General features: G+C 38.2%; 1 protein-coding gene across 1 annotated transcript in view; it reads right to left on the reverse strand.

Moving 5' to 3' along the window:
- Window positions 1-24,792, reverse strand: part of ipo11 (importin 11) — a 152,850-nt gene that overhangs the window by 61,399 nt on the left and 66,659 nt on the right. The window contains exons 17-22 of the mRNA XM_042488560.2: window positions 17,972-18,005; window positions 17,725-17,765; window positions 16,726-16,842; window positions 12,878-12,991; window positions 10,167-10,282; window positions 8,428-8,504 (exon numbers count right to left, since the gene is read on the reverse strand). Of these exons, the coding sequence (XP_042344494.1) occupies window positions 8,428-8,504; window positions 10,167-10,282; window positions 12,878-12,991; window positions 16,726-16,842; window positions 17,725-17,765; window positions 17,972-18,005 (499 nt within the window). The remainder of the gene's footprint in view (window positions 1-8,427; window positions 8,505-10,166; window positions 10,283-12,877; window positions 12,992-16,725; window positions 16,843-17,724; window positions 17,766-17,971; window positions 18,006-24,792) is intronic.

The following is a 24,792-nucleotide window of genomic DNA, read 5'->3' on the forward strand; positions in this document are numbered from 1 at the left end:
TTCATTTTGGGATTGTTTCTTTGCGTTTTGGACCCAGCACAATACTGTTAAACTTTTTCACCAAGTTTGTGTAAGATGGATAATATACTAACCTACAGACTTCATAAGACAAATAAAAGGCGCCAGGTTAAACCTTTTAAACCGGGATGGATATCAGTCTTCTCATGCTGCATTCTCGCACGTTTCACAAGCTATTTAACCCTTTGAATCCCAGGCAAATTGGTTTGATTACTTTCAAAAATAAGGGGAAAAAGACCATGGCAAACTGGCAAAAAATGTTCCTTATCAGTTTAAAAAGAAAAATGTGGCAACAGATGACCTAAAAATCTGTATATGTTTTATATTACAAATAATTGGTATAATTATGCATTTATGATACAGAAAAACATATTTACATTTTTTAAATTTAATTTAATTAAACTGTTTACTAATTTCTTGCTAATGTTTGGGCCATATCTTGTTAGGCTTCCCATTACATTCTCCCCAAGTTTTTGAAAGAAATCAAAATAATTTCCTCAGGTTTCAAAGACCACAAAGTAGGAGCCCAGTTTAAGACAAAGTAGCTGATACACAATAAAGCTAAAAGATAATAACCTGGCAGAAAATACCAGTTTAAAATTAGTGCATTTCATCAACTTCTTGTCAGCCTTACAGAAACTAGCAAACAAACTTGTCCCATCAACTGTCAATAGTTAAGCAAAGAAGGTCCTATTCAGACATAACTGAATTTTGGTTAATGTTAGATTTATGTTTATATTATCATATTTTCTTAAAATGAAGGAAGAGGAAAAAAATTGGCAACCTCATAACTTACATAAGAGTGACCACTAATGCTTTTCATGCTAATAATAATGACTGCTTTTGAACTATGACTTTTATTTTCTTATTTTTATTCTGTTGTTTATTATTGACTTGCACTTTTTTTTTCTCTTTTAAGGGAAACATTCTTTCATGTTTCTTTATGTATTGAAGTGCATAATGACAATAACAAAGGAAATTTGAATCTGAATCTATTTGTGCTATGGTACACACACATTTAAAAGGCAGTTTGGTTGCTGTGATAATAGATTTCATCCAGCTATAACCATTCTCTGAAAAAGAACATTAACCCAGAAACAAGAAGTAACATCAGCTGGACTCAGGCTTTAAAGCACATAAACACTTCCTCCATCAGTTGCAGATTGAAGCCCTCTTCAGGAGCCAGCATGCCCTCCTTTCCCTGGACAGGTTTCACTGTGTAACAGCAAGACATATTGAGTTTCTTAACATTCTGAACAAGTAACATAAAATGGCATGTACATTACTGGATGCTCGCGCTCTATCACCTGCTCACACAAATCATCGTAATGCCAATGAGGAAATAAACTTCCCTGCTTACTCTCCATCTTCACTAGCCAGTTCAGCACGTACAGCTGAAATGTGTCCTGGTTCAGAGCGTGGTGGCTGTGATACAGAGCGTACTGCTAGTCTAACAATTTAGCCAAGGCAAGGCTCTTGACATTCTAATTAGGGAATTTGCTGCTCCAGTTTAGCAGTGATGGAGCGGGGCTCTTTATCAGGCAGGCCAGGCCACACACCTGGCAAACTGCAACGCCACACCAAGCCAGACTCTCTCAATGGCCCACATCCCTCCACTGCTCTCCATGGACCAAACAAATGAACCACCGAATGTTCTGGTGAAAACCAGCCAAAGGTAATGACTGACCAGTTTGACAAAAAGACTAATACAAAAGTCAAGTTAATTTGCTCTATGTGATTTTTTCCCCCTCAGTATATGTAAATAAATGCATGACTACTGAATGCAAAATGATCCTCCATTTATTTTAGCGTTAAAAGGACACTTGTTTTAAACAGTTTTGTTCTGACCTGTTATCATACCTCTGAACTATCATCTGTCATCGCAGGAGCTTTGTTTCCTCTAAGACTTGCACTAACAATCTAATTACATTCAATGCGATTATTGTACTTTCAATATGCTAATCTAATCTTGAGAAAAAAAGGTATTTTTCCCAAGAGACAGAGACACAGGCAGAGGGAATGAGGGGTGAGAGAGAACTAAGCGCTGACAAGCAACTGTAAAGCTACATAGGTGAAAACCCCCATTAATGGCAAAAGCTTACATTAAAATGCAGGATAATGAGAAGAAAATAAAGGAGCTATTAATCAAGTGAAAAACAAAAGGATGACACCTAACTCCTGCAGTTTCTTTGGAGACAAAAGTCCACTTTTTACAGGAGTTACTAAAGATGGGATAGTAAAAATGAGAAATGTGTTAAAAAGGTGGAGATTAAAAGGCCGTCTGGACTGTGATTCACTGAGGTCCAAAGATCATTTTTGACCTTGGAACCAGCAGTTGTAAAGAGAATTTCAGTCTGATTCAAATGTCATTCTTAATATGACTGAAAGCTTGAAAGCAGCTACTAAATGGATGTGACGTTTTAAATTATTTTCTGACCTGCTGTATCAGTCATATAGTTAATGATGTGCAGACTACCACCACAGAGTAAAAGGCATTAAGGAGTTTCAATCAATTTAAGATACAAAAGCATATTAAGAAACGAGAAAATGACAAGTTTCTAAGGTTGACATGACATTGGCAAACAGTATTACAGTGAGCACGCATGATTTGAGTGCAGCATCAGCATTCACAAGATGTTCAAGCACTGGAAGATACTGCAGTGAAAACTGCTCAAAAGGAGTTCACATGCTTCTCATGAATGTTCAGATCGGACTTGCATAACAATAGCAAAATCCTAGCAAAGAGGAACAAAATATCTCTGATATGCATCTGCCACAAAATCATTGTGTGTGTTTTTTTACTTCGCTAATGGAATGCTGTTAGCTTGTACCTGGAGAGATGTGAAAGCTTTTTCCTTTTCTTTGCTTTAATGTGTCAATCACAGCTAGAGAAAAACAGCACTCATCTCTCCAAATATTGGAAAAAGAGAGAAATGTGAGTGTGCCTAGTGAACACAGAGCATGATAATAATAGTGTAAGTAAAATCAGGTTACAAAATGAGCTATTTCCATGAGGTTATGAAGACGGAGATGGAAGAGGGCAAAATGTTGTAACACATAAGGCCATTTCCTGTCATGCACCCCTCTGGAAGATCAAAAATTTTCCAACCCCTTCTTCCCGAACAAATGATGACAAAAAAATACTATCAGCTGAGCACTTTGTCTTGTCTGTCTGAGATGCCCCCTACTTTGGACTTTGAATTGATTTTCAGTTGTTTTGCAGTCCTTTTCTAGTTCATGCTATTCTGTCATGTTCACAATGTATCTAGACATGCTGCATATCTTTTTTTGTTTTCAGGTAAATGTGCTATATCGGGTTATCAGTTGAAGCATTAATTCATGGACAAACTATAGCCTACACTGTGCATTTGCTACCACTTGACAGCTTCACTGATAATTTCTCATCTGCTCCAGTCGCCAACAGCTGTCTGCTCTGAGTGCATCCACGTCTCCCTCACTCTCTCTCTCTCTCTCTCTCTCGTTCAACCAAACACACGATATGCACTGAGCTCAGTGGGGTGGGGGGCGAGGGAGAACAATGAGAGTCTCTCTGCATGCTGATGCATTTGTCCACTACTGGATCGCAATGCCTGCTTTTCTTTTCATTCCTGTCAAATATCTGTTCGTCCTGTAAACATACAGACTCTCTGTGAAAGCATGATTTGTTTACTGATCCACTGTGAGAAGGATCCTGATGTCAAAACATTAGTTCCTCAAAATAAAGTTTTGCATCAAAAATTTCCCCCCTGTTCATGCTTGCCCCACCTGTCACGTCTCTGCGCCCTGCAGGTAGGGTGCACCACACAGTTTGAGAAACGCTGCATTAGGCTGTTCTTTGATCACTCACAGAAAAAACAGACTAAAATACCAACATATTTAGACATTTTTGTCAGTACAACATCAGAAAATAGTGACAAATGTTTGTAAATGATGGTGAAAACATTACTGTGACCGAAGGTGATTTCATAAAATGTCTTGTAAATCATGTAAGACAAGTGAAAGCAGTCATTTGATCATCTGCTGTCGACTTAGAAGTGACTAATCACTGAAGCTATAATTTGAGCCTGCATCTGCTGAAGTGCGTACCAGAGAGATCTGAGATAAATGAGCACATATCTGTAAGTTAACCTATAAGCTCATGTATAGCACCTATTGAAGGTTTTCAACACACAGCCATACAATCTTCAGCCAGACTCATCTTTTCTACACATCATTCTTTTCTGAATTTTGTGCTTATACCCCATCTGTCAAACCTACATCACCTCATCTGTCCACATATTACCTCCTTTCATTTCCCTCCACCCAACCATCCATTTACTTTTTACAACCTCTGTCCACTTTCACATTCCCTCTTCCCTCCTTCAATTCATCGTTAAAGCCACTTACACCAGTAATATAGGAGCTGATAAGTGTGCACTAATTACCTGACAGATGTTCATCAATCATGTTGAGGCTATGAGGACTGATGTTTGCTAAGTCCCACTGCCAGACTTCTACATGTGTATACATGTATTTAATACAAAGCATTGCTACGGGACGCAACTGTTATGGCAGGACTAAGCTTGAGAAGTATCATGGTATCATAGTATGCAGAGTATTTGGAACTAAAATATGATTTTCAATACCGTCAAAAATTCAGATGGTTTTCTTTCCATCAAGTTGATATGGGGCTGCTGTATTGAGGATGTATTGTATGTAGTGCACAGCATGCACCACCAGAGCTTAGTCTCTACAGGTGAAACGGGCAGCTGAGCTGAGAAAGATGGCAACTGCAGGTGGTTGGGATAATGTTACAGTACAAGTAAAATGCCGGCATGCAACAGCAGGAAGGGAAAGCAGGTGAAAACATATTTTCACATCTAACATGGTGGATTAAGGGTGTTTTTTGATGAGTGATGGAGCAGTAGACAAAACAAGCTTTTGGTTTGTTTTTTGATGTTACAGTCAAGTTTTAAATGAAGTGTGTTTCCCAAAAAGTTATCAAGGCAATGAAGTTAATTTTAAGTAAGAAGTATAAGGTTGTATTTTTTTTGCAACCCCCCCCCCCCAAAAAAAACCCCCAAAAAACAAGTGTATGAATTTTATTTTCTTTCTTGACATTTGTGAGTTATCGGACCTCAAAAAGCTAAGAGAGCTTGTGGAACAAAACATCGTTCAGGAGTAGAGGTTGGATCTTTGGCCAATTGTTTTTCAACCCCCAAAAATATGGTTATACATTTTTTTACTTTTAATTCAATTTTTTTTAAAAAGAAATTTCTGTTGTTTTTGTTGTGTATTTTTCTACTAATGGCAGCTTTGTTTGCCATTTAACTTTTTCATCCTTTTTACTATTTTTATTGCAATTTTTAACTTTTTACAGATATCATTGCTGGATATTTGTTTTTATGGACTTGATCATATTATTGCAGTTGCCATTATATATTATAATTCCTTTTAGCACCCTAATATGAACAATGGTTTTATGATGATGATGATGACGATGGTAATATACTACATACTCTAATGAAATATCAGGAAGCCATGAAAAATAAATAGATATCACCCAAGCCTACTCAGGACCCAAGGAAGAGCTTGTCAAACATGAAGTTGTTTGGATGAGCAGTTCTCAGGAAAGCTACAAGCAGCAATTGTGAAAGGCGAGTCATCGGCTTTTTCCAAACAAGTACATTTTGAAAGGGCAAAAAGCAGTTTGTGACCTTCCAGCCCTCTCTGTGTAATTATCAGTAATCGCTCTTAAAATAACTTGACTTGTTGTGTTGCTTTGTATAAAAAAAGGAAAAAAAAAAAGATAATCTCCTTTCGCATTTATTGCCTTGGTTTACCCTTTCTGTTCAGCACTAGATAAGAGTAAAAAGGGCCTCTCTTATCTTTCTATCCATCCATATCCAAACTTCTCAGAGCACACCTCCAGCGTATCACCTCTTTTACGCTGTCACTTCTTCTTCATTAATTTTCCTACCATGACTTCTTAAATCATTCATTTTCATCCACCACCTGCTTGTTATGTTTCACCAGTCTTCCCCTTTTCTCAAATCTCTTTAAATCCTTCCCCCGCCGTTTCATCCATCTGTGACGGTCTTCCTGAGTTCCCTGCTCTTCTGTGTCTCATGGATTCTCTATCCGCACAATAAGTGATCAAATGCTCCAGTAAGCCAATCAGGCTACACTAGTGTTCATATTAGTCTGACTCACTCGGTATGAGCAGAAGCACCAAATCAATACTTTTCCTCATCACACTGAAGGCCACATGCACGCGCGCGCGCGCGCGCGCGCGCACACACACACACACACACACACACACACACACACACACACACACACACACACACACACACACACACACACACACACACACACACACACACACACACACACACACACCTCTACACTCCCCAGCAAGTGAGGTGTCCCAATGCTCCAGGCCTGTGATAAATCATCCAGCCAGTTCCATTCAATCTGCCACCACTCACAGCTGCCTACAGACCCAGAGTCATAGCCTTGATGCCTTGAGGCTACTGCAAAGCCACAACTGTGATCTTTGCAAGCTACAATATCCATAAGTGATAAAACTATGAAAATGTAGTCCATGTCCATGGATTGCATCAACTTTCTGTCCTCATTCTCTCATCTTCTCTGTGATTAAAAAGTATTTGATCATATACAGCTGGTTCATTCTTTTAGATGGTGTAGCTTTTTTTTCATCTCACAGGCTATTTTGATGTGAAATGTTTTCTGTGTCTCTCTTTAGGACCACACACACACACACACACACACACACACACACACGCACACACACACACACACACACACACACACACACACACACACACACACACACACACACAAAAACATCCCTATTACACGAGAACTAATTTGACCTCATGATAATTAAACTATCCAGAACCCATTATAGCAACATGATTCTTGATGTTATTAAGCCGTACTTGACTCAGAATGATGCCACTCAAATCGGATTTGGCTTATCAATAAAAATATTCAACAATTCATTTTGTTTTCAATTCAAAGTTTTTTAGTTTGAACAGGGCTAAGCGTGACATTCAGTGTGACATTGGCATTCACATCATATAATAACAAGCCTAGCATGAACGGTGGATCACAAATGTGCAACATTTTTTACTGACACAAGATGCCAATAAAATCCAGAGACTGAATCGTATTAACTTGCTGTGAGCTGTAAATTCATCACATCTTCACCTTACCGTGAGGTCTCTTTCTCTAACCTTGTGCTGCTGACTACATGTTGCAGCTGCAAAGAATAGTGTAAAAGTCAACAGCACTCACTGCACAGCAAAATCTGGGGAACCAAACGTCCCAGAAGTACACTGCACAGAAAAAAACATGACTTGATTCGAGCCTCTGACTTTCAAGGTGAAGCCCTATGTGCTGCCTTTTTTTCCTTAACCTGATGTGCCAGATGGTTTGTTGCACAGAACAAACTGAGAAGCTGTCATTGGAATCTGTTTGGAAAAGGACAGGCACTATCAAAAAATACATGGCAGGTGATTGGATGAATCATCTATCATTTTAACCACTGTCATCAAGAGTGGAAACATCTTCTCTATCAAGAATAGACCTCAATGCTGTTCTTTGCTTTTCTTTCAAAAAAGTAATGCTCTCTAGTTCCAACATAACTGATACTATAGCAGAATCTACGCCACTCTAAGAGGCCATCGGCTACATGTCTCATGACGATAAGTCTCAGTCGGCAAAGGTCAATATTTTGAGCTGATGTAGCCAGCAAATATACAAGCCAAGGCCTCCTCATCCGTGCACCAGTCATTTCCGCTGTTACCTATAAACAGATATATGCATATGAAGAGAAAACAGATACATATTTAAAAAGGTAATATAAAGCTAAGTCGTCTTCAGACGATTGGTCAAAACTATTTAGACTACAAACAGACTGTAACTGAAACCAGAACACCTTTGATACCAAAAACTTGTGCCTTCGCCCACAGATTCTACATACATACCCAGAATATGCTCATAGAGATTACATCCACACTAACCTCTTAAGGAACTGCCATTGTTTGTAACCAACATTTGCCTCTCCATGTCACACACACCTAAACCCTAAACCCATGGCTGCCAGTAGCTCCTCACATGATCCAGACTGATCGGCAACACTGGTGGTTCAGACACCAGCGATTACTTACAGCCGGACTAGATGGATTATTTTATGATCTTGTGATACCACAATTCGTATGTCATGATATCGCGAGAATTCAGCTGCCGTGCAAGGTAATCCTGTCCTACCACCGATTCAATTTATATGTTAATGCAAAACATCAAAAAGTGTGTGCACACATCATCACACACAAAAGTAGAAGCACAAACACACATACAGCCAGATAGGCTAGCAAACAGAGAAATCTCATGAGAACTCACCCAGCAAAGCTGACATGTTCTGGAAAATTCTGAGCAGCTCTGGGGTGATGGCTGGGCTGTTTTCCAAAGTCACCAACCTGCATGATGAGAGGGAGGGAAGGAGGAAAGCAGGCAGTGAAAGGGAAAGTGAAAAATAAAGGAGAAGAAAGAGAGAGTGCAAAGGAGAAAATAAAACAGAAAATGGGGAAAGGAGTGCAGGAGATAAAGATTAGAGGTGGCAAAAGAAAATGGGAAGAGAAATACAGTAGGACAAATTACAGAGACGGAAAAGAGAAGAGGACATCGAAAACAGAAAAAATATTACATTGTGAAGTGGGTGCAGAGGGGGAAAAGGAAAAAGAAGGAGAGAGAGGAAAGCAATGTTAACAGTTTGCTCAGTGCAGAGAAAAATCTGCTACAAAGAAACATCACATAAATCTGATAATTGCTTGGATCAGTTAGAGTACTGACACATTGTTGACAAGTTTTGCAAATTTGTTTCAAAACAAAATAAAAGCAAATTAAATTTCAGAGGACAGTCAGATAGGCTCTTGTAACTTACAAAGGTTGTTTCTTAAAAAAAAAAACAATGAACAGAATAATCACTAACAGTATTTACTTGAAAGAAAGTAAGCTTGTAGTTGGACTACTTCATGGAACACTGTACATGTGCATTAAAAATATAATGACATGAATTCACCAAGCCTCTCTCCTCATACTGTATGGCGGTGGATTGTCAAAGTTCAAAAGCTACTTTAAGGGAATTTTTTATGGTAAGTGTGATTTATACGTACCATGCCTGAACATGACAACCTTAGTGTATGTATGTAACCTGGAAAATAGTTCTGAGATGTTACTGTTTATGGGAAACACTCATTGATAACCCCCCCCCCAAAATTAAAGGTTGGTGAATTTTCACCTGCAACTACTGAGAGACATGAATGACTGATTTGCTGCATGCTCCACAGACTTATATATAAAAAAACAAGATAGACAGATAGTGAGAGGGCTACAGAAGGAGAGGAAAAACATCTGATCAAAGATAAAAGCAAAGAAAATGACACTGTCTTTGTAAACAAAGCAAAGAAATACTTAGGGCATGGCTGTTTATCAGGCAAAATAAAAGACAAGACAGAGACATTAGACTGTGGCTCTGTGCTACAAGCACATGCAGCATGCTGAACACCGAAGCTCTGTACAGGAAAAAAACTGCTTAAGCAGGGCTGGTAGAAAAGGAATTAAAGGTAACCCTGCAAATTCTTTTCCATTGAACCAAACCTTTTGTGGGTGTAATGCATTTGCAAAGTGAGCATACTGTTTTTCAGTTTATTCTTGAGAGAGCTTCAAAATGGCACGTGCACAAAACAATAACACGAGAAAGGCAAGACTGTGAGGCACATGAATATTCAACAGCTTCATCGCCCACCCAGAGTGGTCGTCTGTGAAAAAGCCAGATATAATAAGATGTCACGGTGAGCCAATTTACCTCTTTTTATCTGGAAACTGTGTGCATTTTGTTCCCATATATGTACTCAATGTAAGTCAGCAAACAGGGCTGATGACTAATATGACAAAAGGGTTTGAGTGAATTGATCATCAGAGAAAAGGGGAAACAAGAGAGATACAGACAGCAATCGTCACAGTATTGATGAGTCGTGTCTGCGTGAGCGTGCTCTGACAAGCAAACGAGGAAATTAGTTCTACATATAGGTCCACATCAGGATGTAAATATGTATGGGGTGGCACGTGTGTGTCCCTACCAAAGCTCCAGTCCGTCCTCCAGCAAATACACATGCGGCGGCTGGGAAACATCGGTGCTCAGCTGGATGACAGGAAGAAGGAAAGGGTAGAGGTTCTTACACTCTGCCCCCAGGCCCTGTGAGAACACACAGATACAGAAAGTCAATGCCAAATTAGGAAAACCTGACAAAGAATGCAGACAGGGGCCTTTAAGCACTGTACTTTATGTGCTTTAGCTTAGTGTAGGTTCCTTGCAGGCTATCTGAGCAAAGTGGAGAATGATAGATTCATGGAAAGGTTTAGCATACAACTGCTTTGACTCTCTCCTTCCCAGCAATGCATACCGTTTCAGAGAGACTGTCCCCATTCTATACTCTGAGTATACTGTTCTTATAATATATAAGATGCATGTAGCAAAGCAAGCACGCTGCAGGGCGTGTGCAACTGCTTCAACTTTTAATAACAAGGAAGTGTTGTAAATATTGCCTTTTTGTACTTACGTTTGGTTGCAATATACATGCCTTAAAGTGCAAGAGTAGTTTAGGGATTTTTTATGTTTATTTTATGGCTCTTTTAAAACACCATGGACACATTTACTTCAATTGGTTGAGAAAAAGCTCTGCATAATCTAACTCAATGTCCATTCAGAGATCATACCCACTTTAATGACATTTCAGGGGACACGGGGGTGAACAGGAGATGAGGGAATTTCCCTTATTGCTCTTCAAATGTAATGCACTCAGCCATTTGTGACACATGAACATGCACTGGAAATGTATGTGGCCATACTGTAAGATGCGGATGGCTGAGCAGTGTGCTATCTTGACCTCGACAGCACCACATGGCTTTTAACTCACGGAGGAACACGGTCAAGGACAGTGCCGCTGGGGACACAGTTGAACTTAACTTAATCTTTTACAGCTGCAAATTGTGTCTTCTGGACTGAAAATGTACTTGATTTGTTTTTTGTATTTGGAATACTAATTATTTAATAATCTTAAAAATAAATTATACTTGGCAACCATGTATTTACAAGAAATTACCTTGCAAATTTTGTGATACTATGCTGTGCTGATTTTTTCATAACCCTTATAACCTGCATACAAAGTTTACAACAGACTTAGCTGTTGTGCATAGGAAAAAAAACAAACAAAAGCTAAGCCTCTAAATTTCTTAATTCTTTAGAAATAATTTTCTCCTAACTATTCTGAACCAAGAAGTAACACTAAAACTTCAACCATACTTCTTTTTACACACCAGCATTTTATTGTGCATATTTAAATCTACATTAGTACAGGGTTACATGTTTTGCTAATCCAAGCCCCTTCAGCGGTGGACTTTCAGTGCCTCCCACAGTTAGCCAGATGTGTACTTGTGTGACTCTTTCAAAGGGATTGTGTCTCTATCACTGAGCGTTTCACCTCCCACTGTGAAGTAATGCAGTGGCAGCCACACGGGAGTCCAAGTCTTCCGCAGGCTGAGACAGGCTGCTTTAACGCTTTGGGGAATGGAGCTTCTGTCTCAGGAAGGTTTCTTTTTAACTTCAGTTAGTGATAAAACCTGATTGATATCGAGGCAAATGATTGGAAATAAAATGTACAAGTTGCCTGACAGACAAAACAGCATCTTCACAATGTACCTGACACTTAATACTGGTAAAAAACAAGAAAAAAGGGCTCTGTGGTTTAAACCATGTGTAATTGTTTTAGCAAGTGAATTTGAGAATAGCCAAGCAGGAAAGACAGACATAGCCTAGCCCATCGAGTTAGGGTAAACAAATTCTGGTGGTTGAGGAGAGGACAGGGTAGAAAATATAAATTGGTGTCACAGTAACCCAACTGTTTTGGGAAATTGTCTGACCCAGGTCTCCCAAACATGCATTCTGGACAGACGGCTGACAGCCCCAGCAACATGTGGCCAAACTAATAAAACTCACACTTATTGCCAGATCCTCTGAACAGCAACACCTGTCAATCTCACATTTAAACATAAACATTGAATACTTTAAATCAAAAAGAGCTTCATCACCCATGGTGCCATTAATGAAGTTAAACCTCAGTTTTATTCCCTGCAATAGCTTTTTGTTACTGTTTTGCTTATTTTAATAATTTTGCTAATAGGTTTTTTTCTTGTGATCCTCTGAGAGATCACAGTTGGCTTGATATAAAACCCAGGTGAGTCAGCCAAATGTGTGCTGTGGATCAAAATCATGCAAGTGGTGAGTTTGGCAAGGCAACAATAAATTTATATCTGACAGCAACCTTATGAAAACACAGGAACAGACAAACATTTAGGCTTCAGCTGTTGCTGTGCAGTCTAGTAAAGTCTAATAACATCGTGCCCCCTTCACAGATGACACACTCATAAATTAGTTTTTTATTTATTTCCCTTCTAATCAACATGGTTGGTGTTTTACAGCCACTAGCTGAGTTGGATTTCTATTTAACCAACTGACATTTCCTGGAGTTTACTGCGACACAATAATTTGTTCCATTATTTTATTTTAGCCGAAAGGTGGGACAGGTGGTAAGTGTGAAACACACACTCACACACAGGAAGAAAACAGCAGCTAAATACGAGAAAACTGCAGCTGTTATGTTCAGTGCATGCAGGTGGTGCATAAACATAATACAGATGTGCTGGGCTGACAAAAAGGTTGCAATGCATCAACACTGAGCATATGTGTCCCTTCTTTAATGCACAAACATTTGGTGTTGGAAATGCACCATACCTGTACCAGGTGGATGAGTGTGGTGAGTATGGCACATCGAAGCATGTTGTGCTCTTCAGATTGCTTCCAGAGCAGTGGCAGGTACTGAACCAGACAACCCACGTATGGCCGGATCTAAAGCACAAAGAAATGAAAAATGAGAAACAATACAAATAAACTATACTGTAAGATTCAACCTGCATCTTCAACGAAGCAGACGATGAGCTCTTTTTGATGTCTCAGAACATTAGTACATATACCCATCCAGTGCACCCTAAGAGAAAACTACTCATTTGTCTTGGTAGTGTGATAACAGTGACTATGATTTGATGCACAAAATATTCCAGTTTTGGCCCTTAGTCCAAAAAAAGCCATGGCATAGCTAATGTAAATGAATATTTCAATAATATTCCTGAATGCATATAGCTGTGCATACTTTGATTAATGTCCCCCAACACACCATTTATCACCTCTAAATGTGGAAAAGTGCAATGGCTTGCTTATTTGCATAAATATAGGTTGTTTTTTTTTAATTTAACCTGTTAATATCCAAGTCTTTCATAATTTTCAAAAGTAGGTGTGTTTCTTCTGCGGACCAAAAATGTTGGCTTTTGTTGGAGGCGCGGATTACTACTCCACAGTTGGAAACTGTTGACAAATTGGTTTGTGCACAAGGCCCCCCTGACAATGTACACAGTTGCTATAATGCTATAAAAACACGACTTATATCAGCACATCCCATATTTTAATCAGCAAATGCTTCATACAGAAAAAGGCCTAATTTGGAACATCCAAACAGAATATACAGTTAACATGACTGGCATCAAACCGTATTATTGTCATATTCAGAGTAATAGTGGAATATTAATGTGCATGTAATTGTAGTCACTGAATATATGGGGACAAAAGAAAAAAACTATGCATTAATGTAATGCCTCCTGTAAAAGCATTGTATGTTTTGTCATTTCCAGCAGAGAATTCAGACACAATCCCGTTTCCCCTCTCGCCCCCATCAGCCCAAATCAGCAGCTTCAAAACATGCTTCAGTGGAAGAGCTGTGGAAAGAAAACACTGGACAGGCTGTTGAAAATACAGAGTATATTTTCTTATTAGTGTAGCAGTGAAAATCTGAACTCTACAGAGGTGATCACTTGATGCCTCAGCTCTGCAGTCTGTGAAAGTGCTCATGGAAGCCAATTTGGCTGACACATGATGTGAGTGTTTGTGGATCTGTGGCAGCTACAGCAACAACAATCAGAGCTGAACTCATGTGTAAAGCAACATAATGATGTTGAGATTCTTCAGTATGCATTTTGAAGATAAGACAAACTTTAATAATCCTGCACAGGGGGAAATTCACTGGGTACAGCAGCTCAAGAGACAGAAAACAAAGGAAAAAAGGGAGTGAGTGACATGAAACAAGAAAAAAAACATGAAAAAAACACAAATAAGAAAATATTATGACGGCTACAACACTAAAATTGAAATATTCCAGCTTCACACAGCCGATTATATGATGGTCATAGAAACACTTGACGTGTATGTCCGCATTTAATCTGTACCACCATAATTTATCTGGATCCATGCTCCATACTACAGAAAGCTCAATAACATTTTTTTTATATTAAAAAAAATTAAAAGTGGCTGTTTTTACCATTTTTCTTTCTGTGCTGTGTCATACATTACCTAAATGTCTTTTCCCCCTTTTAAATCATTTCTTTTGTTTTAAACACTTGAAAAATCTGGATGGTCAGACACCAAGTGGATGTCATCACTCTCATTCCTGTGTGAAATTGGAAAATGTGATGGCACACTGTGTAATTTAGGTGCGGTTGCTGTGCAGCCAGCCACCTCTAAGACATCCAAGTATAGCACTGAATTACGGACTTCAAAAACTTTTCTGCCATTTTTCTTGTGCTGACTTGTGCTAACCCTTCGTATTCCCTGTAGCGTCTATGTGGCCGGGCTGCAGACCCCACACTGGGATTTTTTTGCTCGATTACACCTTTATAAGGAATTGGCTTGGAGCAGAGGGAACAGTTAAAAAAAAAAAAAAGAAATATGACGTACAGCCTTGAGGAGAAAGATAAAAAGTAAGAAAAACAGACCCACGAACCAGTCGAGGATGACTTTTGTGACTGACAGCAGAAAAAGGAGCTAAAACTCATCATATCTGTCATCATGTTCATTTCAACACGAGCTGCACTCGTGGTTTCATTGCCTCGTTTTCTCTGCCGCTGCCACTCTTTGTGGCTTCAAAATCCCTTGTGAGAAGAGTGAGAATATTAATAGGACTTCCACTGACGGTCGAAGTTTAGGCCAGTGACTGGGGAAGACTTAACCAGACTGACAGTTCACAAGGATGAAAGCCATTTCTGTGAAAGATTTAAGTCAAGGGATCGTTTAAGGGAAGGTGCTTAAAAGGGAGTTGAAAAGAGCCTGCGGGGGTCAAGAGGAAGGTCAATTTTTAAGGGTTGGCATTTAAGTGGATTAGAACGACTTATTGGATGCTCAGAAAAAGAAAAAAAAAATCCATATGGTCACAAAAGCACTGCAGTGGCAGAAGGGAGACTGTATCATTGTGGTAAATGAGAGCAGACATCAGAACAAGGGCTGCCTTAGGCCTTGTGATTTACAAAGAGTCAAGAATTGGACTAACGGTCGCTTTGCTGGTGCTGGTGTCTTGGGATATGAAGAACCATTAATGTCTAGCTATCTTTTGAGGACAGATGGTTGTTTTACCTCTGTGGTCTGGGGCTGGAACAGGGGGACAGATGTTTTGTTTCTGTGTTATAATACAGCTTCTTGTGTCTCCTGCAGAGTACAAATCAAAAACTACAATGTGCAATGCTTTCTTCATAAACCAGCTGCAGAATATATTTCCCCAGATGTCCAACATGAGGACTCCTTCAAAGACACTTAAAGAGTTTGACTCAACTTCACTTTAATCACTGTAGTCAGAGTCATAGATTGTATGAAAATAGGCATGAGCGGAACCACAGTGCCTTCAGCCATTGGTTTACGGAGTCATGTTTTAAACCCACGAATCTGACATTGCGGTCGTCGGCATGATGGATTTTTTATACCAGAGGTGACTGTATTGGACGAGAGGATGGAGCTGTTTGGGTCAATATAACCCAGAGCCCATGGTGACATCTCACAGACCCCCTTAATTCCGTTTACCTTTAAGTCTCAATAAAAAATAACTGGTGAGTTTTATACATATATCTATATATATCTATATCTATGTCTATGTCTATAACTCGCTTTCTACAATCAAAAGTTTCTGCCAGTTGCACCTTGCATATGTCACTTTTTTCTCTTTCAGCTGTATTTTAAAAATTGCCCCTGCCTAATTATCCTTATTACTATTTATTACAATACAACAACAGTGCTCCCTCATTCTCCCACATTCTTACCTGCATCTTGTTTAATCTGTATATCTTTGATTTTTTTTCTGGTATATCTTTGATTTTTGTATTTAAAACCTGTACATTTTTTCTTCTTCTTTGATACATGCCTATTTTTGCACTTTTGTATATTTTATATTTTGTATATATTGATATTTTATATATTTTTTCTGTACACACGGCTGCTGTGACAAGTTAATTTCCCACAAGTGGGATAAATAAACGTGTCTAAGTCTAAGTCTAAGTCTAAGTCATCTCTCTCTCTCTCTCTCTCTCTCTCTCTCTCTCTCTATATATATATATATATATATATATATTTACATATACAGGTTCAACCTCCTCAGTTGTCATGAATGTTGTAATTGGCTATTGAGACCAAAGGTAGCTGTTTGACTGAAACTGATGATAGTAAAAGATTCATATTCCAAACACTTCTTTTTTTGGTATCTGAAATCTCACCTGAATGTTGACTCTCTCAATGACACAGGAGATAACATGGAGCACCTGCATCTTAGTGTCACACTCTGTCACCTGCTGCAACAACTGGAAGAGCAGCCCGAAGATAGACTCGAGGTACTAAACAAAGAGAGGAAAAGTCAAAAGTTAGACAAAGAGGAAATGGAGAGCTAAAATGATTAACTTATCCAGTCATTCTTAGGGGTGTCACACTCTTCTAAATCACAGATTTGACTTGACCTTCGATTTTAAGGTAAGGATTTGATAAAATTAAAATATTTTTCACCCCCAGAACTTAAAACGATGTAATTGTTGAATTTTAACAAGATCAACAGATCATACGTTTTATGTCTTGGTAACTTATCATTTATTATTATTTCCACTTTTTATAATTCTTCTTTTAAACGATACATTGTATCAAGTGTCATGCAACTGATATATATTTTTGGGAATGTGCCACACTGAGGTCATAGATATCAATCTAAACAATTTCTTTAAAATGTAACGACAAAGACTTATTTCACCATAAATTCTGCAATCAAATAAAAGCCAAAAGGTGGCAAAAGGGAACTTAACAAAGCTTAAGTTTCCTACCCTGCAGATCATTGCTTTACCTTAACTTTACTAGCACAGCACAACATTTGCTGTTTACATAACACAAGTTGCCAAAACAGGATTTTCGACTGTGTTTTATCCATCTCCAACTCCATAAGTGGCAGTAGTGCCTGAAAAGTGCAGCTGCAGGCTACCAGGATGTCACAATGTTTGTTTTTTATGTCTTGTTTTTATTTTTTTCTTTGACACATGTAAGTAAGGTGGCGGAGGGGTTAATCAATCCGACTTCCAATGTTGATGACTGAAACTGAAAACTCATTTTTATCGATTTTTGACTCAGAATTAGAATCGTGACATCTGTATTGATTTCTGTGAAATTTTGATTCAACTCATCACTGAATTAAAATCAATCACAGTAATTTCCACAGTAGCGATAAATGTACTCACCGGGAGGAACTGCTCTGTCCGGAACTCAAAGTCATCAACAGGTGGTCATGAGTTAAGGATGAAATTCAACTGCTGAGGACGGGTATGTAACGTCTTCATTGGTTTTGGCATACCTAAGGACTGATTAGGCTTATGTGCCATCAGATGTAGTGAAACTTAAATAGCTGGCATAATACGAATAGCATGATCAGTTTACTTGTGACAAAAGTTGACACCCTGAATAATAATGGAAGTACAGAAAGGATATTGAGCTTCAGGGTGGTAGCTGTCTCAATCCGCACCTATAAAAATAAACAAGATAAAAATACAGTTCATTTTGAGAAGTATTTTAGTAATTGGGGCTCTATTTGTTGCTGCAGAAAGAGAAGACAACCTGAGACCTATAGGTCTCACCTATAGACTTAAAGGAAGAAAAATAGACTGAGAGAGCAAAAGAAATACTGAAAAATATAAAAATGTACAGATAAAAAATTGCAGCACATTCAGCAATATAGCAAAAACATAAAACCATGATTATATTTAAAAATTTTACAAACATTTTAACAAAAGCTTTCAATAACTGAACACTCGCGGAGTGTGCACCTGCAGCAAGCCACCCAAATACAGGCTGTCTATTGTTATAAAAAGGAAGAGGCACCTCTACCGTTATAGACTCTAGCAGTGTAATCTAGCCGTGTCAGAGAGATAGAGGTGAAAATGTCCACCAGGGGGAAAGTGATCAGATGGAGGAGAGGAGATTAAAGAAGGTAAACGAGTAAAGAGAAAAAGGCGAGGGACTGAGAACTCAATTACAGCGGGTCCATGCTCTCAACAATTTCACAACACATTAAAGGAACAAAAGTCATCTGTGAAAGAATATATGAGGAGGACGTGTGAGTGTGTGTGAGTGTGTGTGTGTGTGTGTGTGTGAGAGAGAGTGAGTGCAGTGTTACAGGCAGACATTATCAACACTACTGATACTATGAAAGGTCTTTGCAACCTCTGTAATGTAATTTTAGTTCAAATTCCTTCAGGTTTATTTGTTATTTTTTCTTTATTTCTTCATACCTGGAGCACACTTGAGGATTTTCCATATCTCAAATCACAAACACTTGCGTCACATATACTAAAATTTCATAGTGGTAATTGCAGGGATTTGTAATCTCACAGAAAGTAAGGTGATAGTGGGCGGCCGTGGCTCAGGAGGTAGAGCAGTTGTCTATCAATCGGAAGGTCAGTAGTTGATCCCTGGCCCCTGCATGTGTCCTTGGATGAGATACTGAACCCAAAATTGCTCCCAATGGTGAATGATTATCTGATGAGCAGGTGGCATCTGGTTGTGTAGCCTCAGGATGGATGGTGTTCATTAATCAAGTGCTTTGAGTGCCTGCTACGAGGAAAGCGCTATAAATATAGTGCCTTTATCATCCAACCTGATATTTGCTGGATTTCAATTCATACTTAAAAATGTTTTAATGACTTGAAATGGGGTAGACTTCCATCCAGTCAGGCACATCACTGGATCATTTGGGCAGATAATTCGTTCAGACAAGCCTCAAATCGAGAGGGGTGAATCACACCAAAAATCTGCCAAAATATCGTCTAGTGTGGGGTCAGCATGACACGACTTCTTAAGCCTATGAGCCTATTGGTCTGTTCAAGGGGTGTTTAGTTTCTAGGGTTTTTTTTGCTTGTCACAAGACTCAAGACATAAGAAAAGAATTTAATCTGTCTTTGATGTATTCAGTTACAACATCTTATCAGTATTTATTGTCCCAATTACAGCATTCATATGTTAAATAAAGCAGGTTTGAGCAAAAAGTAGTGGTCTGTGATCTTCAATGTGATGAAGAACCTGGCATTAAAGAAGCTTATTTTTGCTTATGTAGCTTATATATTTTAGCTTAGCATAACCTATTCTACTGTAAACAATACTGCCTGGAGAAATATATCATATCAATCCTTTATGTATATATTTTCACATCAACATTCAATTAAATATGGTAGACCCCAGATCGTACTTAAAGACAGCATACATTGGCAGGAACAAATGCATGTTATTTTTTAGTTTGTAAATCATGAATATACCCATATTTGTGGTTTTGTCTCTTAAAAACACACAAGCTGTCTTAGTTGAAGTAGTTGGAGTTTCTCTTTTCCTACTTTCTTTATTGCTTTTCGCACTTTTAATGCCAATCATATTACTTCAAAGGCTTTCTGAAAGTTACTTATTTTGCACCAAGCTTATATTTTTGTGCCTCAAACCAAAGCATAAGATCAGTAGTATCACACTTGACTAACTGGTACATTTTTGCCAAATCCGAAGTGACTGATTCAAATAAGCAGCAAGTTTTCAAAAAAACATAGCTTCGACATCTTCAGTGCACAACCTGTCGCTGCTGCAGAGGACGATAACAGCAAAGTTACTGATCTCAGCTTTAAAATGCTTTTTATGGCTAAATATGAATAGTTTGTGTTTATGACACTCGGAAAAGCAACCAGACTACAAGGCTGCCATGATGTCTGACTAACAGCAAGCAAAAACACTGCAATGACCTTTATTTAACATGGTTATGTCAAAGGAGTGCATGTCATCAATCTTTGACACTTGCAACATTATCACTGATTTCCGTAACATTGACTCAATTGTAATATCTGGACAGAAGTAAAACTACATATACTATATAGCATGAAATTAAGTCATTAAAAACACATTTACATGCATGAAATTATTTGCATAATCCATATGGAATGATATTTAAATCTGTGTAACTCTTTGAATTAAACATTTAACAGGCTACGGGTTAGATGATGTCGTCTAAACAAGTGAGAGAAAAAGTTTCATCTTGTCTCTAAGAAGAACAGCATAGCAGAAAATTGCCAATTCATTCGGAGACATGAAATCCCACTTCCTGTCACTGTGAATCTATCAAAGGGATTTAGACTGACAAACTGGCTTAATTGTCCTCCATTCACAAGACTTTCAAACACTCATCCTATGTCCGAATATGACAATAAGAAAGATGGCTGTAAAACGTACATTCATGAAATTAAATTGCTTAAAGTTGAATTGACACATAGTTGGATTTAGAGATGTATTTCCCCCCCTGTGCTTGCAAGATCATAAAATACGGAATAATCTTTTAATAATGCTGCATACATTAGGAAGCAAAAGAGGGAGTGTGTTGATGAACTAGGCCCATCATTTGCCATCAGCACTGGCCTTGTTGGCAATTCAAACACTAATGAGAGAAACTGCATTTCAATTCTACTGCAAAGCCTGGAAGATAATAGACTGCCTGATGAAATCCTTGGATGGGTCAAATAAACGTTCACACACAAGCACACGAGATGCCTTGCAATAACTTAGTCAAAACATTTGCCTCACATCATTATTCAGTCTCAAGCTGTCTTTAAGGGATACTCAAAAGCAGAAGGTTCAAACTGAATTTAAACATGATTAGAAGTGTAATCAGTGAAAATTACACTTAACCACCTCACAGAATCCAAACAAGACAACTTGACAACTAGTTTTTAAAGAAGTATGTTACTGCTGGCAAGATGGTCTTTTCATGATAGCATGTTAACACAAATGCTTACACACCTTCTTCAGGAAAATATTCCAACCGGTGCTCCACTGATGTAAACAAATGACAGTTATTACCTGGATTATAGATAAATTTAATACAAAATCGGCTTCAACAGCCTAAGAGTGTGTCAAAGTTTCATTGTGGCCTCCAACCACAAAGACAAAAGAGAAATAAATAAATAAGTATTACCTGAAAATTAGAATTAGAGCAGATAAACAAAAATAATCTGCACAAATTGTAGCTACAGCCGGCTTATCACTAAAATCACTGGAAATAGAGAGGCATCATATTAAGCTTGCTCGAAGACAAAAAAAGGATTAATGATTAGAGCTGAATTACTGTTACTGTGTACTGTACAAAATTAATCATTTCACACTGCTTGTAATAGCTACATGGACTAGTAATATTTATGTTTGGCATGGCCATCTGATATAATTTGGGAACTTGAGACAAATTCTGATCTTGACAAAAGCCCATTACAGCCCATTCAAACTCCAGTGAAACTGATGTCAGTCAGGGTGGTACATTTATTGCACAGTTACTACAAACACAACAGAGTGGCATTAAAATCCCGAGGCATAAAATCCGTATTTAAAATACCTCAAAGCATTCCTACACTCGAGGAAAAGTGAGCAGAAATGGGACAAACTGTTGACCGAAACATCAAAGCCTTGTCGTCAAAGCTGTCGTCACTGCAGATTCTGGAAAATATTATTACCTCCCCCTGGGAATGCAAATAGCCTGATGACAATGAGTTAAATTTGCCACCAAGATTATTTTTAGCCTTACTCAGAATCTGGGAGTAAAAATCAGAATATGATGTGGCTGTTGAAAAGGGAAGGAGAAAGTAATGCAGGAAATGAGGAAAGAAAAACTGGCACAACAGAAGACTGCAAGCAACTGGCATCTGTGATCTACCATTCAGCTGATGAACGTCATTGACAGATGCCAAAGAACCGTCTCACAAACAAAACCCCCAGGATCTGTATTGTATACAGGAAATCAGCCGGCACCAGTTTTAATTTTAACAACTTTTTGACATTGACTGATGTCATTTAGGACACATAAACTGAAATCCATTTGGCCCGCACACTGTTTAATGACCATTTTGATAAAACTACAACTCTACAGGTTCTTTTTCAATATGACTACATTAATGAAGCTATCAGTATGTCTGCCACCTTCTCAATCTCTTATATTCTCTGGTTATTCTCATTTAAAAATAGGAAATTAAAGCAAGGCAGCCTCGAGCCTTTGTGGTCGAGCTGGTGCATGCTTACAGGAGCAAATCAATATGTGTCTCATGTCAATTACTCTTTTCAACGAAGTATAGAAACTCAAATGTCGAAGATAAATATAACTGTTATCTTGAGTGATTCACTTTCCGTCTAAACAACAGGGAACACAGAATAGCAGCGGATATATTGATAACTAGTTGGACTGATTGATAGAGGGCAGTTTTCTCCATTAGCTCATTAAAAGTTTATGATCAATAATTAATTCTGCCCAAGAGGTTCTAATTGGCCCTGACATTATTGATCAGGAACCACAGCATGATTGGTGAGCTGGTCACTGATGTAACAGCGAGCTTGTATGAAAAAAGAACCATTATTCCCCTCATAAAACTTAAAGTAAATTCAAATGTATAGGACTGCTCTCAAAAATGCGCGTCTTGAATCAAATTCTGCATATTATAACTATAACACTGCTTCATTGGCTTTACAGCAGATACGGTATTGCAATGAAAAACTAATGTAAAAGGTAATTCTTTCCATCTCCATTTCCACGTTGCTTCACGAGGGGATAAAATGAAGGTGAAATGAAAAACCTTATAATTAATATAACTGCCTACATTTAAACATGCCCAGTAATTCTGAATAAAAATATCCTGGGGACATACGTGACATTTACATTAGATAAAGAAGGACTCCATAATCTTCTTGCATGTTTCAGTGTTTTTGTGCAAGGTTTTTTGTTTTGGTTTTTTTTTGTAATAAAATGCAAGACAAGAAAAAAAAAGCACCACATTTTTGTTTAGTTTTTTCTTCACAAAATTACAAATAAAATGGCCCTGTTTAAGTGAGGGTTTGTGATTTATACACTAAACCTATCAATAACCAGGAGTATTTAATTTAATACCTCTTGATTTTTTATTACATGCAAAAGATCTGGATGCTATAGTATCTGTCATGGGGATTTCTCATGTCTTTGTGTACATGTTTTAGCCATTCTCTGTGTGTGTTTTGTGCTAAAAAAGCGTTTGCCAGTCGATGTCATTTGTTGGTAAATGTGAGACATTAGTGTCTCACATGTCTGCATCTTCAAACTCAAAAATAAGAGGGTGAGTTTGGTGATATTAAGCAGGGGACTGCTATGACTGGTGAAACCTACAGGAAACCACGACAATTGGTCAAATTAGCAGAAAAGTTGTAGTGATGGGGGAGAGAAAAGCTGCACAGAATTCACACGTGTCAGCTGAATTTGAATTAACTGTTGTAATTGCAACAACCTGCAGGAAATGTGACCTGCCTGGGTTAATTGGTATCCATAGCAACAGGTGGCACCAGGGCCCATTGAAGTGCAAATGGTTATGAAAACAAAGTTAGGGTGCTATTAGACCTATCTATACTATTTAGTGTCATCATGTGTTTTTCTGTACTCTTAATTTAAACAAACAAACGGATGATGCATCGTATGTGTCAAAAGCATGAACATGCAATTATCATTAAAGAGCTGCACAAATGTCAGTGAGTATATGCTTCCATCCATTACGTTAATATTATCAGATCATGGTGTTTGTGTGGGCTCTGCCATATTGTAGTTATTATTATCTTGATTACATTATAATCACATCCTGTGTGTTTTGAAATAAAGACGAATGCAAATAAGCACTCATCTAAAAGTCTGTCCACACAAAGATGATTATTAAATAAGAGAGGCAATTAGTTGCAGAGAGATTGAACCAAGCTATTCATAACCGTTCAATCTATTGGGAAGATTATGCTGAATTGCACTGTAAATAATGCATAGAATTTCTCACATTCCTTTATATAAATTCTGCTAAAAGAAAACACATCAATCAAGTGCATGGCTCATGAGGCAGGAAACCCAAGGATAGTGAAATGTAATTTGAAGTGAGGATGACTATGGCATAATAATAGCCACTCTTCCACAAACAGGATCACAGAGCAGTTTATCAAGGTCATGGCTGAATAAAGATGTTAATGAGTAAATGAAAGGTTTCGCTTCTTAATCAAAACTATTTGAAGCAATTACCTCAGTAAAACACACAAGAGAAAATCTAAAAAATGATGTTGTGAAATCAGATGACAAAGCCTTCCCACAATCCCTGACTAACTATGTTTGGCTTTGTTTGTAGAGAGCTGGCAGCATAATAGCTGTGGTTCCGTGCCGTTAGGCTGAGAACTGTGTGTGTGTGGCTGACTGTGCACTTTCACTAAGGGCCCATTTCAGTCATTACGAATCGAATGTGTTCTGG

This window comes from Plectropomus leopardus, chromosome 4 (genome assembly GCF_026936395.1).
Source record: "Plectropomus leopardus strain MGB_pleo_1.0 chromosome 4, ASM2693639v1, whole genome shotgun sequence".
In the NCBI taxonomy this organism is placed as follows: Eukaryota; Metazoa; Chordata; class Actinopteri; order Perciformes; family Serranidae; genus Plectropomus; species Plectropomus leopardus.